Genomic DNA, 17,046 nt, shown 5'->3' with positions numbered 1-17,046 from the left:
AATATATAAAAAAAAACTATAATAGTATACTGATACAAAATTACTGGATTTGAGCATTACTATAAAGATGTATATTCAAAAGAAATTTCCAGGCATGCGAATTCCAACTTTACATTTTTTTTTAATTTTTTTTTTCACTCTCATAATTCTACCCCCATATTTTTTCTTCTCTCTACCAGCCTTTATAAATGTTTTCAATTATGTTCAATTGAAAAACAACGCCTTTGGATGAATCACAGCAGGTTTTAAATGAGTCATATGACTAATTTAAAAGTTCAGTCTAAAGGAATAAGTTGTATTGACTATTTTTTATGATGCTTTTTGGATCTCAACAACATGATTCAGCGTCCATTATCACTGCACAGAAAAATATATCTGAAGAGAGAAAATAACACTAGTCTGGAATGAGTAAATGATGACAATTGTATTTTTTTTGGTGAACTATCCCTTTAATTCAGACACGACACACGGATCAGGATCAGAAAAGCAGGACTGCAGGTGACACAGAAGCACTCAAACTAATATCGCATCTGTTAAACCGGTTTACACTGCCAGACCAATCCTTTCAAACAGATGTAAACCAATAATGCAGCAACACTTGAAATGACCTCTAAACATTTAGATAAAAATTATGCACAAGGTTTCATCCTCCTGGAGCCCAGAAAGGCATTTTGATCTTCTGTAGAGGACATTTGTTTGGTGAATGTCTCTGAGAATATACATACAGTCCTGGTGCATCTTAAACAGGACATCCTGAGCTTTTCACATATATCAGATAGATTCAGTTTGACTTCTCTTTGGTTTTTAAAAATGCTGACAATTTCCAAAAATTCAAGATAAGAGGAACAGCAAGTTTATTATTTAGTCCTGAATGATCAGTATATATATATATATATATATATATATATATATATATATATATATATATATATATATATATATATATATATATATATATATATATATATATATATATTTATTTTTAAATATATTTAGGATTTTTGTAAAAACAGCTGAAATGTAAAAAAATGCTGTATGTTTTATTTCAAGCAACAATTTTTATAATGGTTTTATGTTTAGTTAACTATAATAACACTAGTCCTTATCAATGTTAAAATGGTTTATGGTTTATATAGAGCTTATGGTAGAATGACACACATGTGCAGGTATGTGTGTGGACAGGTGTGATTTAGTTACCTCCTCATCACTTGGCCTGCTGATAGGTATAAGGTGAATGATCATTGGACGATTCCACATGAGGTTGTGGACTGTTCTCCTACAACAAAACATGTGTATTACTTTCTCGCATTTATGCACCAAACTAACACAACCAGCATCATCAAAACAGAGATCTGCAGAGCTAATCTAATATAAGTCAGAAATATAAATAACTTAAAGTAGTTTTCTTCACATCTTTCAATGATTACATGTGCTATTAGGGATGAATGCCACAAAACATTCATATTTCACCCTAAAATAAGATACCATTAGATTTCACATTCAGTTTTTTTCTGTATTACTTTAAAACATACTGTAAAAATAAATAAATAATAATATAATAATTTAATTGCAATACTTCATTATAATAATTGTTGTTATTATTATTATTATTATGCATCAGAGGAATAAGGATTTGGGGAGAAAGTGCTTAATTGTCAAAAAATAATCTGGTTAACTGTAAAAATAAATGATTACAATACAGTAATTTATTTTTTAGCATTATATATTTTTTCATATTTTATTGCAGAAACGAATAGAAATTAAAGGTTCAAATTAAATAATAATTTACTGTTATTGTTACAGTAATGAGGATTTAGGGAGAATTATCTTAAGTGTCATGAAAATAATCTCTCAGTGTAAAACAATGTCATCAGTCCTAAAAATAAAATAATACTAGATTCAAATGGAGTATTTTGCTGTATTACTGTAAAAATACTGTAAATGTATTATTATTAATTATACTGTAAATTGTATTATTTTAATATTTAATATATTATATATTAGGCAATGCATGAACTATTACCATAATGTATAAATACTTCAATTTAAATATTACTATTATTGTTATTATTATTATTATGATGCATCACATTAATGAATATTTATGGAAAAAGTGCATGAAAATAATCTCAGTGTAAGAAAAAAAAAAAAAAGTTCTTAAAAATATTTTCTTCCAAAAATTCTATTTTATTTCTTTTGTTTGATTTAGAGTGAAGTTTAGTGATTTAGGGTGATTTAGAGTCCAGTTCCCTGGAGATGTTCTTCACAGGTTTTGTGCGGTTCACTCCAGAACATTTCAGCACAGTTGCACAAGCCCAGTCTGTTCCTGAACTTTTCTCCATTTATGGTTCTTCAGTTCTTCAGTGCAGGATGAGGTTAAATCTGTGTCTGGGAAAGAGTTTTTCGTCATGAACCCACCTCTACTGAGACGGCGGTGGTCTGCATGTGAGCGTATGGAGAGATATACGGCCCCTGGAGAGCTGGACTGGCTGGCATAAACTACACAGAGAGATGAGAGAGATTCACATGAACACACCAACATATGCTGCTACAAATCTGCACACACTGTGTTTTGTGCTCTCATTCTGTCAGCAGTTTTATATTTGCTTGCTTTTGTGAAGTGACATACTGCCAAGTATGGTGACCCATACTCGGAATTCGTGCTCTGCATTTAACCCATCCATCGTGCACACACACACACAGCAGTGAACACACACACACACCGTGAACACACACACACCCGGAGCAGTGGCCAGCCATTTATGCTGCAGCGCCCGGGGAGCAGTTGGGGGTTCGGTGCCTTGCTCAAGGGCACCTCAGTCGTGGTATTGAGGGTGGAGAGAGCGCTGGACATTCACTCCCCCCACCTACAATCCCTGCCGGCCCGAGACTCGAACCCGCAACCTTTGGATTACGAGTCCAACTCTCTAACCATTAGGCCACGACTTACCAAATAACTAGCACTCCCCATCGGGGAATCGAACCCCGGTTTTGTGCATTTCTGCCGAGTTGTGCATGAGTCATGTGTTGCCTGCATGTGTTTAAATGTAAACATTTTTGCAGCCTTTGTCCAATATATGCACAATGATCTGTGTGTCTTTCGTAACAAAAATATTATTACACTAAAATTTCCAACATAAAACTTTAAATTTTTCATTATGTACAGAAAATGTTTTTCCATTTTCTGTTTTAATTGCAACTTGATTATTCACCAGTAGGTGGCATTCAAGTTGTCATGCAGCTTGCTATAAATAGCATACTAATTCTGCAGTATATAGTATGCATACTGTGCACAGCATGCAAATTTGTATGCATGCATATTTGGACCTAATGCATTTGCCAAAATGTGCAGTATACAATAACACAGTGCACACTTGACAAATAATATCACAATTGAATTTCAATATTTCTATTCATTATTTGGGGTTGCCAAATGTTAGGAAATTAGGAAACTTTAGGAAATTAAAAATGCAAATGAAAACTATCCCTGCATACAAAGCATAGAAAAACTCTCATATGCAAAGCACTCACTTGACTCAATGCATTTGACCTTTTAAAATGTAATGACAAAAGTAAGTTTGCATGTGTATTTTAATAATTCTATTTTGATTCATTATTTGGGTTGCCAAATGTTAGGAAATTAGGAAAGTTTAAGTAAAATGCAAAATAACTTTTTATTTAACAGCAATTTACCATACTAATTTTTAAAATATATTATATGGTGCCTACTGTTTCGCAATTTAAAAAAATTGTAGGCAGTATGCAGTGTATACTGCAGTATGCAAACGCCATTGCATTCTGTCTGTATTCACAGACACAGACTTTAACAGCTGGAAATGAGTTTGCTGATCTCGAAGGAAAACAACACATATGTAAGCACTCAAGTGTTGACTGTGCTCACCGTTCCTGCGCTGCCCAGAGAGAGGTGACCCATCTGCTGAGCAAGAGGACCCATCATGGACGCCTGTTGCAGAGACATGGAGTGATCTATAGAGGGCGATATCACTGCTCCCTACAACACAACGGGAGAGTTACAGTACATTTATTCATTTAGGAAGAAAAAGCAAGAAAGGCACATACATACATTTCCTTTTAGAACTGGCCAGTTTGAAATAAATCAAAATAATTGTGATTATTTTACTCGATATGTGTGTGTACTAAGTATTTTCAAGCATTTGCAGTAATGTGAATGCATTTTCCAGTTTTGTTATCGTTAACTCAAACTATAACAATTTGTTGTCATTAACTGAAATAAAATAAAAATGATAAATATTAGATAAAAAAAAAAAACAGACTTAATGTGTTGTTTTGGCTAAAATAAACTATTTTCTATTTTCAAGCATTTGCAGTATGAATATAAAATAAAACGAAATTTAAAAAAAAACCTAAAAATGAAAAATATTGTTTGAAAACTAACTGAACAAAATAAAACAATAATTAATAAGTATACTTGACTATTTTACTCAATATATGTATTATGTATTTTCAAGCATTTGCAGTATGCTGACGTACATCTTTTCAGTGTCGTTATCGTTCTCTAAAACTATAATTATTTAAATTGGTTAACATGAACTGAAATAAAGCTGAAATAAAATATAAAAGTTATATAAATATAAATCTTAAATATTTGGCAAATGATTGTATAAAAAATAAAATAAAATTTAAAAGAAAAAGGTTGGAAATAAGCAACTTAATAATTGGACGCATTTTTTATTTTTTTTTTGTGAATATTTTTTGCTTATTTCACTAATAAACTAATTCTCTGTATTCACCAAAAAAGTACCAAACTAATACTAGTAATACCATGGTATCCTTTGATATTTGGGATAAATTATGCTTGTGATGTTTAATATGAAGTAAATGTGATTTATTTGAGCGTTCACGTGCCCTATGATCTCTTTTAACATGGCCATGGTGATGAGTCCTGGTTTCTTACGCTGAGTCAGATGCTGTAAATCTCTGAGCCATCAGAGCCATTACTCGCCTTTAAATGCCACAGTTTCCTCATTTCTGATTAACGACACTCAGCTCTATACGTCCTGACTCACACCAGTCATTATAGCACACATTACTGAAATACGTTACACACCCTCTCGAAAACAAACAAACACACACACACACACACAGAGTCTCACTTAGACTCTCCCTGTATGACAGAGTCATTCATGCAGCTTCACTTATTACCATCGCTGATCTCACACACACAGTAATCCAGTATCTGGGTGTGATTCGGTGTTAATGCATGTATGCAAACACACACACACACACTCACACCAGTGTTTCCTGCACAACAGTGACGCTGCTGATCTTCAGATGTAGGAAACACACGTCCCTTATCAAGGACAAAATGTCAACTGTTTCATTTTGTTATAGGCAATGTTGCTTCTAAAAGCAGCTTCTCAAACAATGAAACTACTAAATGAAATATATATATATATATATATATATATATATATATATATATATATATATATATATATATATACACATACATACATATACATATATACACACATATATATATATACACATACACACACATACATATATATACACACACATACATGTATATATACACACACATACATATATACACATATATACATATATACATATATATATACACACATATATACACATATATATACATATATATATAAAATACACACACGCACAGTGCCTTGCGAAAGTATTCATACCCCTTTCATTTTTTCACATTTTATGTTGCTGCCTTATGTTAAACTGCTTTATATTACTTTTTTAAAAAGTAATATAATATATTAAAGCTTTGCAAATTTATTAAAAATAAAAAACTTAAATGATTCCATTGCATAAGTACTCATACCCTTATCTGGGACAGTTGGAATTTAGCTCAGGAGCATTCATATTGTGTATGATTTGGAAAGGCACACACATCTTAATAAATGGTCTAACAGCTGATAATGCATATCAGAGCAAAAAACAAGCCCTGGGGTCAAAAGAACAGTCTGTAGAGCTCAGAAACAGGTTTGCATCAAGCCACATATCTGGGGAAGAGTTCGGAAAAAAAATTCTGCTTCATTGAAGGGTAACAGAAGCATGTAGTCTCGGTTACCCTTAATGGAAGAAGTTTGAAACAACCAGGATTCTTCTCAACTGATGGAGAACTCTTTGGTTAGAGTGGTGATGAAGAACCTGATGGTCACTCTAGTTGAGCTCCATGATCATATGTGGAGATAGCAGAAACCTACAGAAGGACAAACATCACTGCAACACTCCACCGATCTGGGCTTTATGGCGGTGGCGCCAAACTCAATCCTCTCCTCAGTGAAGACAAAAGAAAACACACTTGGAATTTACAAAAAAGCACCTAAAGGACCCTCAGACTCTGAGAAACAAGATTCTCTGGTCTGATGAACCTCAATTCCAAGCATCATGTTTGAAGGGAACCAGCTCTGCTCATCACCTGCAGAGTACCATCCCAAAAGTGGAGCTGTTTTTCAGCGGCAGGGACTGAGAGACTCATCAGAATAGAAGAAAAGCTCAATGCACCAAAAATATTGAGAGAGCCTTAATGAAAACCCAGTCCAGAGCATTCAGAACCTCAGACAGGGCAGAAGGTTTACCTTCCAACAGGACAGTGACCCTAAGCACACAGCAAGAATGGCTTATACATAATGCTGTGAATGTCTTTCAGTGGCCCAGCCACAGCCTGGACTTGAACCCAATCAAATATTTATGGAGAAACCTGAAAATGTGCGTCTGCCCCCATCCAACAAGCTTGAGAGGTGAAGAGGTGAGGAGACAAATGGCAGATAATTGCCAAATGCTGATAATGCTGATAATGTCGCATCAAACAAAAAAAGACTTGAGGCTGTAAAGGTAATTCAGCTAAATATTTAGTTAAGGGTATGAATACTTATTTGAATGCAAAGTACTTATTTGAGTATTTTATTTGTAATAAATTTACGAAGTTGTGACAATTCTGTTTTTGCTTTGTTAATATGGTGTATGCATGGAGTGTAGACTTATGTGGGGGAAAAAAGTAATTTAAAGCAGTTTAACATATGGCAGCAACATAAAATGTGAAAAAAATGAAGGGTTATGAATTCTTTCACAAGGCACTGGTTGCTTATACGACAGCCTATAGTTAAAGACACATACATGAGTTTTGTTGTTATGGTATTTTTATCATATAAAATAAATGCATTTTAATTTATGAATAAGACAAAAATAATAAAACACAATAAAATAAAAAAGTAAAAAATAAAAAAATAATAAAATATAAATAAAATAAGAAATTAAAAAAATAATAATTAATTAGTATAGCCAGTTATTATATTAATACTGGCATGTAGAAATAAAAAGAAACATTTCTTTATAAATGCAAACTTCAGACTCTTTATTCTGATTGCATGCATACCTTTGCACATTCTTAATGATTTTATTTGGCATAAGATTCATTCTGATTACTCCGAATGAATCCATAAATTGCTGTGGTTTCTGCTTTAGTATGTCTGTTTGGACCCTCTCTGTGCCCGTCGCCCACACTCTCAGTCTATGAGCAGTCATGATGTAGTTCAAGTGAATTTCTCCCACACAAACAAACAAACAAACAAACACTGCTCAGGACAATCAGAGACGGGCAGTGCTGAGACTCACCGGATGCTGCAAGATGTAGGGCTGATGGGTGACCCAGGATGGATTCTGTACCTGAACAATAAAATACAGATTATCAGTGTCCCTTAAGACAGTTCTGATGCATCCATCTCTGAGACTCCTTCGGTCTGTGAGCAGTAGAGTTTGATATTACCTGGTATGTGGACACAGGGGACATGTATGGAGAAATGGGGGTCTGTGTGATCATTCTGTTTGTAATACTGTAGGCAGTCGGATAGAATCTGTAGAAAGATAAATTCAGTATATTTAAGCAATAATTTATGACAGGTTGTAAATATAGCATGATAACCTTGAGTATGATTAAGCTGCATTCTAAGATATCTTGTTATGTAATTATATAAATATTAATACTTCTCAGTATGGAATGAATTATAAGTACTTAATTATTTTACTCAATATGTGTGTGAACTGGGCATTTTCAAGTATTTGCAGTATGAATCTGTAGATAAATCTCTTTCTAGGGTTGTTATTGTTAACTACAACTATTAAAACTAAAATTGTTCTTATTTATTGAAAAAAAGCTGACAATAATGAAATGAAACATTTAAAGTTTAAAAAATGTGTTGCCTTGGCAACTAACTTAAATATACTAAAAAATAAAATAAAATATACCCTTTAAGAAAAGAATAGAGTTGAAAATAATGAAACAAAAAATGTAAAACTTAAATGAAAGTTAGAAATGTTGATTTGGCATCTTAAAATAAGATAAAATAAAATAAAAATACCCTCAAAGAAAAAAAATAGAGTTGAAAATAATGAAATATTTAAAACTTTTTAAAAACTTAAATAAAAATGAATAGAAATGTTGCTTTGGCAAACTAAAAACAAACAAACAAATAAAATAAAATAAAATAAAATAATAACAAATAAAATAAAATACAGTTGGAAATATACAATTTAATGACTGGATGTTCCCAATTAAAAATACTAAAAATTTATCAAATTACTAAAATCAAACTACATTTAAAATTGAACTAAACTAGTAAAATTTAATTTAAAATAAAGCTGAATTAAAATAATCAAACAAAAAATTTTAACCTAAAAAATTTTACATGCAGAAGCATTAAAATGGCTAAAATAGAAATAAAACGCATAAGCTAAATAGAAATAACAAAAATAAATAAAGCACATAATAATAGCTAAAACATTAACTAAAATTAAAATGAAAAGAAAATATATAAAAATAAAAGCCAATTAAAAAAAAAACAAAAAAAAAACAAATCTATAAATACTACAATAGTGTATAAATAATACTACAATAACACTGGCTCTTTCTCAGCTCTTGTTGTCTCGTACCCATTTTGCATAGCAGCTGTGGTGGGGTCATACGTAAGTGTCATGCCAGCCTATGAGAGAAAGAGAGAGAAATAAAACATAATTATACACCATCCAACTCAAAGCTGCTTTTGAAGTGTTGAAAATGAAGTCAAAAGTGTTGTGCCACTTTTAGCTTGTGAATCATGTGAACCTGAGAAGAAATGACTTCATATATCTTTAACAGAAACTAAGCAGAAATGACGTTAGTTTAAAAGTTAGTGAAGAAAAAAAAAGCTCCTGCAGCATTTCAGCACAGATACACACTTGCTTTGATATTTTGTTATCTAATGCAATGAAATTATGTCATTAAGTGTGGCGCAAGTGTCTTTTTGTGGCTATGGTACTTGTCAAAAAACATAAACCTGAAAACAAATGACACTACAACTTTTCCCTCGAGTCTGTAGCCAAATGTTTAATGCGGTCACAGCCATTTCAACATGTGGAAAAGCTTTTAATATTTCAGAATCCGACACGTCTGTCCAGTCAAATTCTGTGACATGCGCGGATAAAACCTGTGAAACTGCTTAATGAAAGTTTAATGAAATTATCTGGCGTGACAGAAAACACATCGCGCTGTAATTACATGCTGTCTACGACCTTCTCTCTGCGTGGCTTGTGCATGATAAGGAGAAATAATGAAGTAATTTTCATTAGAAAAAACACAGCATTGACTCAATGAAGTGATGTGATGTGATACATTTTACTTCTGATTTTCTTTATGAATGGTCATGTGACACTGAGAACACAGGAACATGACTCTGCTCCAAAACCAAGGCTATACAGGCTGTATTTTAAGGCATCATATCTAAAGGCTGTTAATGCTTTGTTTTTATCTATTGCAATCCCAGAATGCATTGTGACAAAATCAACTGAATAGCAGATAAAGCAAAAGAAATGTTGATAATAAATATGGATAATTCCATAATTCAATGAATATATATATATAATTTAGTGCTGTCATTATTTTTTATGTATATACAAGTACATATATAAATACATGCTATATTTATATATTAAATGTATTTATATATATAATATAAATTATATGAATATATACATGTAAATATTTTCTAAATATATACAGTGTGTGTTTGTATTTATATATACAGAATAAATATACACAGTATACACACACATATATTATGTAAACAAAAACTAAAAAGTAAAAATTAGAATAAAATAATAAATAACAATAAATTAAAATAAAAAAATAGGTTATTATATTAATACTGATTAAATCACCTCAAGATGTCAGACAAAGCAAAATAAATACTGATTATAAATACAATTAATTCAATCTCAAAAAGTAGTGATCAAAACATTTACAGTTTTACCCAATATCTGTGTGTGCTATGGATTTTTAGACTTTTTAGACTAGTATCACACCGCTACTAAAATCTTCTGAAATGACCTCTCCCGTCACAAATCAGTCACTTAATAAGGGTACATTTCAGTTCCCTAGGTTTTGGAACAGCATGAGTGTCATGATGGGAAATGACAGGTGACTAAGCAGTTTATACACACACACACACACACACACACACACACACACACCTCAGTATCACCTCTGTGGTTCACATAATATATGACTTTACTGGTGTAGCTTGTATAAACACACACACACACACACACAGCCCTGCTGTCCATGTGTTCACTAACAAAGCTGTGGCAGGTGATATATGACCGCAAAAAGCGATACGGGCACACAATATGGTGGAGAGAGGAAAAGAGCAGTACTCACAAGTCTGGTCTCTCCGTCTCTGGCCCAGGCTCGTCCGTTCTGCACATATTTATTTTGACTCTGACGCCTCTTCTGGCCTCCGTCCGCAAACTTGCACAGCAAGGGTTCTGACGGGGCTGCAGACACACACATGAACTCTCAGCATGATGTTGACTGCTCGCTCATAGACAGCAGAGCGGAGCGCTCTGACCAAAGCCATCATAATGTGACAGTAGAAATGGCTTGAAATTTTGTTGAACCCTAGCAGAAGTGCTTTATGTTATTTAGTGCATCAAACATGGAGGGAAAATACAGAGCAGGACGCGATGCAAGACATTTTAGAAACGACTTTCCTTTTGGATGACATCACAAATGCCTCTTATTTGTAAGCCCCTCCCCCTCTCACTCAATTCTGGTACTGTACGGTATATAAAGCCAACTTTTCACAATCTGATCAATTCCTGATAGTGATGCACAATATTTCAGCACCATGTCTGGTGAATATGGCCATTGATTGATTTAATTTGTTTCTGCTTATTTTAAGATTTAAGATTAATTTTCTAGCACTAACTTAAAGTGATAACGACAAAGACTTAACCCTTTAAGATTTTAGTGTTACATGACGTGCTCATAAAAGGAAAGTGCTTTAGTAAGTTATTCCGCCACATAAGAAAATATCATGCTTTGGTAAATCATAATTATGAGATTAAAAATCCATAATTAGGAGATCATTTGTAATTATGACAAAATGTCTACATTTTGACTATGTCATAATTAAGACTTTTTGGCAATTTTGACTTTTTATCTCCAAACTTTGACTAAAAATGTCATAATTTTCATAATCATGCTATCATAATTTAGATTTTTGGACAAAAATTACTTATTTTATCTTATAATTTTTTTAATCTTATGTCATAATTTTCACATTTAATCTCATAATTATGACCTTTTATCTCATAATTTTAATTTTTGATATCCTAATTATGAAAATTATGATTTTTTTCTTGTGTGGTAGAAACTACAAAATTATTTGAAGTAATTTTTTATTATGTTTTAATATTTTGTTCTTTTACAAAACAAGACTTGCAACATCTCTCACTGATTGGTTTTCAGCCATACATTCACTGTCATAATTTTGACTTTTTATGTAGTAACTATGACTTTTCATCTCATAATTTCAACTTTTTATGTCCAAAGTATGTCATAATATCAGTGTTTTTTTCATATGTGGTGGAAATGTCCAAATAATATATTGTTTATAATGTTTCATTAAGTTATGTTTATATTAAGTTATGTCTTTTTAACAAATCCACATATATTTACAATATCTTCCATTTATTGGTTATCAGCCATAACCATAATTATGACTTTTTCATTACTATAACTTTGTCATAATTATGAAATTTTATTTCATAATTATGACTAATTAAAAGTACTTTTTTCTTATGTGGCGGAAATGGTTTTTCATAATTTTAAGTTTTATTGTCTTTTATTAAGTTATGTTTTCTGTGTCTTTTTCAAGATAGATTTGCAATATCTGCTAATTACTGGCTTTCGGCCATAACATCTAAATAATTACAGCATCAGCCACAGTTTCAGTATTGGAGCATCCCTAATTTCTGTCGCATAAAACCCAGTATTTTTCCACACTGAATACCAATGTTGCATGAAAAAAACCCCCCCATCTAATTATGGGGTAAAATGGGATTCACACATTGCCTTTAATTCTGCAAATTGCGATGTTGCTTTGCTGCTAGCTGAGCAGACTTGTTCTATTATATATTTTCAACTTTATTCTATGTTTCTTTGTTGCTCATGTAAATATGTGACTCTTTCTACCACAGCATAAACGGCCCAGCAAAATCTCCACCAGTTATATGCCGTCATCTCAAGACCCTCTGAGGCTATCTGGCCCCATCCGCAATGACTTTCCCACAATGCTTGGGGAACAGGCATCTAATTTGGACTCTGTCTTCGTATAATCCCCTTCATTCCTTTCTGACATGGTCAGTGGAGACTATTTCAGTCTAATAATCCAATTAAAATGCTTAGAGAGGCCACGCCAGGTCAGTAAGAGAAAATTAGCACACATTGCTTTCACTTGAGCCCCAAACGAGCCTCCAATAAGCTGCATCATGCTCCTCCCAACTCTGTAATTTCAGCATTTCGTGCAGCGAGTCTAAATCTACATTTGTGCGAAAGCCGTTTGGTATGGCTGAACGGTTGCACCACATGCCCGAAAGCCTGTTTCCATTTAGACCCCATCCGAGGAGAATCATTACCAGAGAATGAATGAATGTGCTCGAACACAGCAGCGTTGTCTTTATGCTCAAACAAAACACACATTAAAAGGAGTAGTTCACCCAAAAATTACAATTCAATCATTTACTCCCATTACATGGAGAAAAGTGGCAAGGATATCCTTCAGAAAAGTACCCTCTCCTTTTATGGAAGAGAGAAAGTCATACAGGTTTGGAAACAACATGAGGGCAAGTGAACGCAGACATATTTGAATTTTTTTCATGAACTATTGCATTAAAGTAGATGTTAAGCATGCAGACGCACACTTACCCATAACTCCAGCTGGTGTTTTGAGAAATTTCCCATTGAAGTGAGAGATGACAGCTTCGCATTTCTCCGTCGACTCCATCCTAAAGAAACAGATTACCGGTTTAAAGGTTTACACATTTCACTCTCGGTTTGAGTATAAAACACCTTTCCCATCACATGCACCAGGTGTCAATGAATGAGAAACATGTTAAAGTCATATGAAGAATATCTAGGGGATTTTGCATTACATAAAGCATAATGCACTCATTTGAATGCATTTCATTTTGGCTGGTCATATAGTTTCATGATCCTTATTTTTCTTTTCCTGACAGATATTTTAATAACATCTCTCATTTAAACTTCAGTTAGAGTTGGTAAGTTTGATTCATTTCAGTGAAGTTTTAAGTTCATTTTAGTGAATCGGTTCAAAACTCAGATTCAATGATTAATGCGTGCACTCAAACATGTCTCTGCATGGTATTTTTATGTATTAAAATGTTTAGCAAAAATATATGTAGTGAAATATTGCTGTTAATTTTCATATTTTCTTATATTCGTGCGTATAAATCCTGATTCAGTTCATTTAGAGAGGAAAACATGTTTGGATCATTTTAAACTGCGAACAAATACATTGTTATCAATTTCAGAATAAATAGAGATTTGTACTGAATATCATCAAAAGGTGGTACAAAACTTAAATTTTCATAAATGTTTAGATATGTCGAACTAGAAAACCATTGTTTTGCCAATCTACTTTGTGGTTATTATTAAAAATGACTTTTTGAAACATATTTATCTGATTATACAGGAATAACCCTCGTGTTAATACAGTCAAGTAATCAAAAAAATTGACATTTTTGTGAATGTTTAGATTGCATTTATCAGTTTATCATGAAAATCTCTTTTCAATTTTTATATTTATGTCATTGATATTTGAAAAGGTACTTCTCGAAACACATTCAGCTGATTAGATGAACCAGTTCAGATTTCTTTCAGCGTTTTTTCACTCAAGTGCGTGAGAATAATGCTTCGGTTAGTACAATCAAGTTTTTACTTGTCACAAATTTACAAAGAGAAGTTCAGAGGGTTCAGTTTTCTGGCTTTGCCGTGCTGATATGTCAGATACACAGCTATATTTTCAAGGAACTGACTGGCACTAAGAATCATGGGAGGGTCTGAAGTGTTTGTGTTGCGGCGGGCAGAACGCCAGGGGTTTTCCAGGACGTCTGATTCCCTGACGGACGCAGCAGTCTTGAACCACGGTTGGTACATTGAGGGGAATTCACAAAGAATGATAGCATGACAACAGGAGTTGATCTGGTGATTCAGAGTCAGATACTAGACCCTCACCTCGCAAATCCGACCCCTCGGCTGGCTCCGTTGGTGTCCCGCAGGACACGAGTGGAGACGACCTGTCCGAAGGGCTTCAGCATGGCCTCTAACTCCTGTTCATCCATGGTCAGCGGCAGGTTAGATATGTACAGGTTAGTGGGGTCCTGCTCTTGTTGCTGTCGGAAGAGAGAAAAAAACAAAAAGTGAACTTTTTGCCATTTTCCTGGTGAAAAGTCACTGATCAATAGCATCACAATGAGCTTAACTCATACTGAACCTGGAACATTTGTGTAAACAAGAATAATTGCTGTTATTTTTAGCACAGGTAGGTTACACACCTGTAAAAACACCTCAGATGCCACACACTGCCACAGTTTATACACACTTTATCAGTTAACGGAAGAACACTTGGAGATCTGACAACAGAAATCCCTGACCATCCACACCTGCCAGTCAATAATTGGCCTGTTTCAAAACCTAGTGAGCTGCATGCATGGATGCCCATAATATAACCACAGCCAATCCAATCCATGCAACCAATAACATTTCCTGTCATAATAATGTATAATAGGCAATCTAGGCATTTGTTAATTAGACTAAATTTACATACATACTACATTTTTATACATATTATATGCTTAATATCTTGGGGAATTGAGTATACTAATATAAACAGCATAATAAGCACAAATATGAATCATATATATATATAAATACTTAATATTTATTTTTTTGTATTTAATTATATATATATATATATATATATATAAAATATACTATAATAGTCTAATATATTTAATAAAATTAAATATTTAATAATATTATTATATAACTATATGTAATATTTATTATATATCTGCAAAATAAGACCTAAATGTACACACACACACGTTTGTCTAATATACACAAAAATTTTAAAATATAAACACAAAATATTATATATAATATAATAACAGTCTTTTATCTTTGTGAAACTTTCACAAATTTCACTAATCACACACACACACACACACACAATATGAAATATTATATAATATAATAACAGTATTTAATATTTGGGAAACCTTTTCACTAATTTTGTCTAATGCATTATGGGATTGCAATCTCTGCAAATGATACCTTCAATGCTGCCTACCTTTTAGAACAGGCTTTGTGTCAATGCCTTAAAATGCTCTCTAGATAGGCAGCTCACTAGGTTTTAGTAGAACTGTGATTGAAGACAATATCTAAATACTTACATGGTACAGGTGAATTAAATTCATAAAAGAGGTTAAAGTGAAAGCATGTCTCCCTCTCCGGACTCGCCAGCTAATATAGGGTGAGCATTAATATTGATGAGCAGCTCATTTGCATGCGGCTCTCGGCCACCCCCCCCATCATCCAAGCGGTGAAACCTCGACTGATTTCCTGCCGTAGTTTCCCTTCCATCAGCAGAAACGGAAAGCCAAGCAGGCAGAGAGCGAGAGAGAGACTCTCTCCGGGGACAAAAGGGCCGCTACATTAATATTCATTAACATCCTACTGCCTTCAATCTCCACCCCTAAGAGATGGAGGAAAAATGAGCAGAACAAAGAGAAGACAAGGGAGAGGCGGGATTGGATTACTAAAGTAATACGCTGACAGAAAAAAATCAGCATAGCGTGATTAGGAAACAATGGCAGAGGGCCGGCGCTCAGCTGTCGAACCATCATGGGGAACTGATGCAAGAGCAAACAGGCGCTGGAGATCCTAGAGAGTCTTCAAACACGATGTTTAAAAAAATATTAGCTATTAGGAATGACAGTGTCCATAACTAAACTCTGAAGGACGAACGCTGAAGCTAATAGCGGGTGTTTTATGGGCCTGTTTTTGAATGGCAAATAAATTCACGATGTGCTTGGCTTGCTCCAGAGGGAGAACTAAAACGCTGGCGTGCTTTTAAACAGTCTTATCCCAACCGAAACCTAATACCAGAACCACATACCGGTGCTAGCCCTGCTCAGCAGGGTCAGGTTACAGCAGCCATACGCAAACTCTGGGAGCAAAATAGCATGGATTAAAATGTAATACCTGACTAAAATATGCTAAATTGAATTTTAAACATGCATTTAGTGCAGGGATGTTTTCAACTATTCAAAAGTGACAGTAAAGACATTTACTTTGTTACAAAAAAAAAACTATTTCATATAAATGCTGCTCTTATGAACTTTCAATTCATCAAAAATTCCTGAAAATAAAAATATTCCACGGTTTCAACAAAAATATGAAGCAGCACAACTGTTTTCAACACAAAATGTTTCTTGAGCAGCAAATCTGCATATTAGAATGATTTCTGAAGGATCATGTGACACTGAAGACTGGAGTAATGATGCTGAAAATTCAGCTTTGATCACAGAAATAAATTACATTTTTCAATATATTCAAACATAAAAGAGTTATTTTAAATTGTAATAATATTTCACAATATATCACTGTATTTTTGATCAAAT

General features: G+C 33.4%; 1 protein-coding gene across 4 annotated transcripts in view; it reads right to left on the bottom strand.

The window, feature by feature from the left end:
* Window positions 1-17,046, bottom strand: part of LOC306877383 (RNA-binding motif, single-stranded-interacting protein 1-like) — a 67,408-nt gene that overhangs the window by 4,436 nt on the left and 45,926 nt on the right. For all 4 annotated transcript variants that reach the window (XR_013784887.1, XM_079429140.1, XM_079429141.1 and 1 more), the window contains exons 5-13: window positions 14,597-14,754; window positions 13,268-13,347; window positions 10,718-10,833; window positions 8,956-9,005; window positions 7,793-7,880; window positions 7,642-7,692; window positions 3,902-4,012; window positions 2,419-2,499; window positions 1,198-1,276 (exon numbers count right to left, since the gene is read on the bottom strand). Coding sequence is in view for 3 of the 4 variants with exons in the window: in XM_079429140.1 (XP_079285266.1) it covers window positions 1,205-1,276; window positions 2,419-2,499; window positions 3,902-4,012; window positions 7,642-7,692; window positions 7,793-7,880; window positions 8,956-9,005; window positions 10,718-10,833; window positions 13,268-13,347; window positions 14,597-14,754 (807 nt within the window). In the remaining variant the exon portion in view is untranslated. The remainder of the gene's footprint in view (window positions 1-1,197; window positions 1,277-2,418; window positions 2,500-3,901; window positions 4,013-7,641; window positions 7,693-7,792; window positions 7,881-8,955; window positions 9,006-10,717; window positions 10,834-13,267; window positions 13,348-14,596; window positions 14,755-17,046) is intronic.

The sequence above is a fragment of the Barbus barbus genome (assembly GCF_936440315.1).
Source record: "Barbus barbus genome assembly, chromosome: 11".
In the NCBI taxonomy this organism is placed as follows: domain Eukaryota; kingdom Metazoa; phylum Chordata; class Actinopteri; order Cypriniformes; family Cyprinidae; genus Barbus; species Barbus barbus.
The sequence above is the reverse complement of the archived record's forward strand: the minus strand, read 5'-3'. Positions and strand labels throughout refer to the sequence as shown.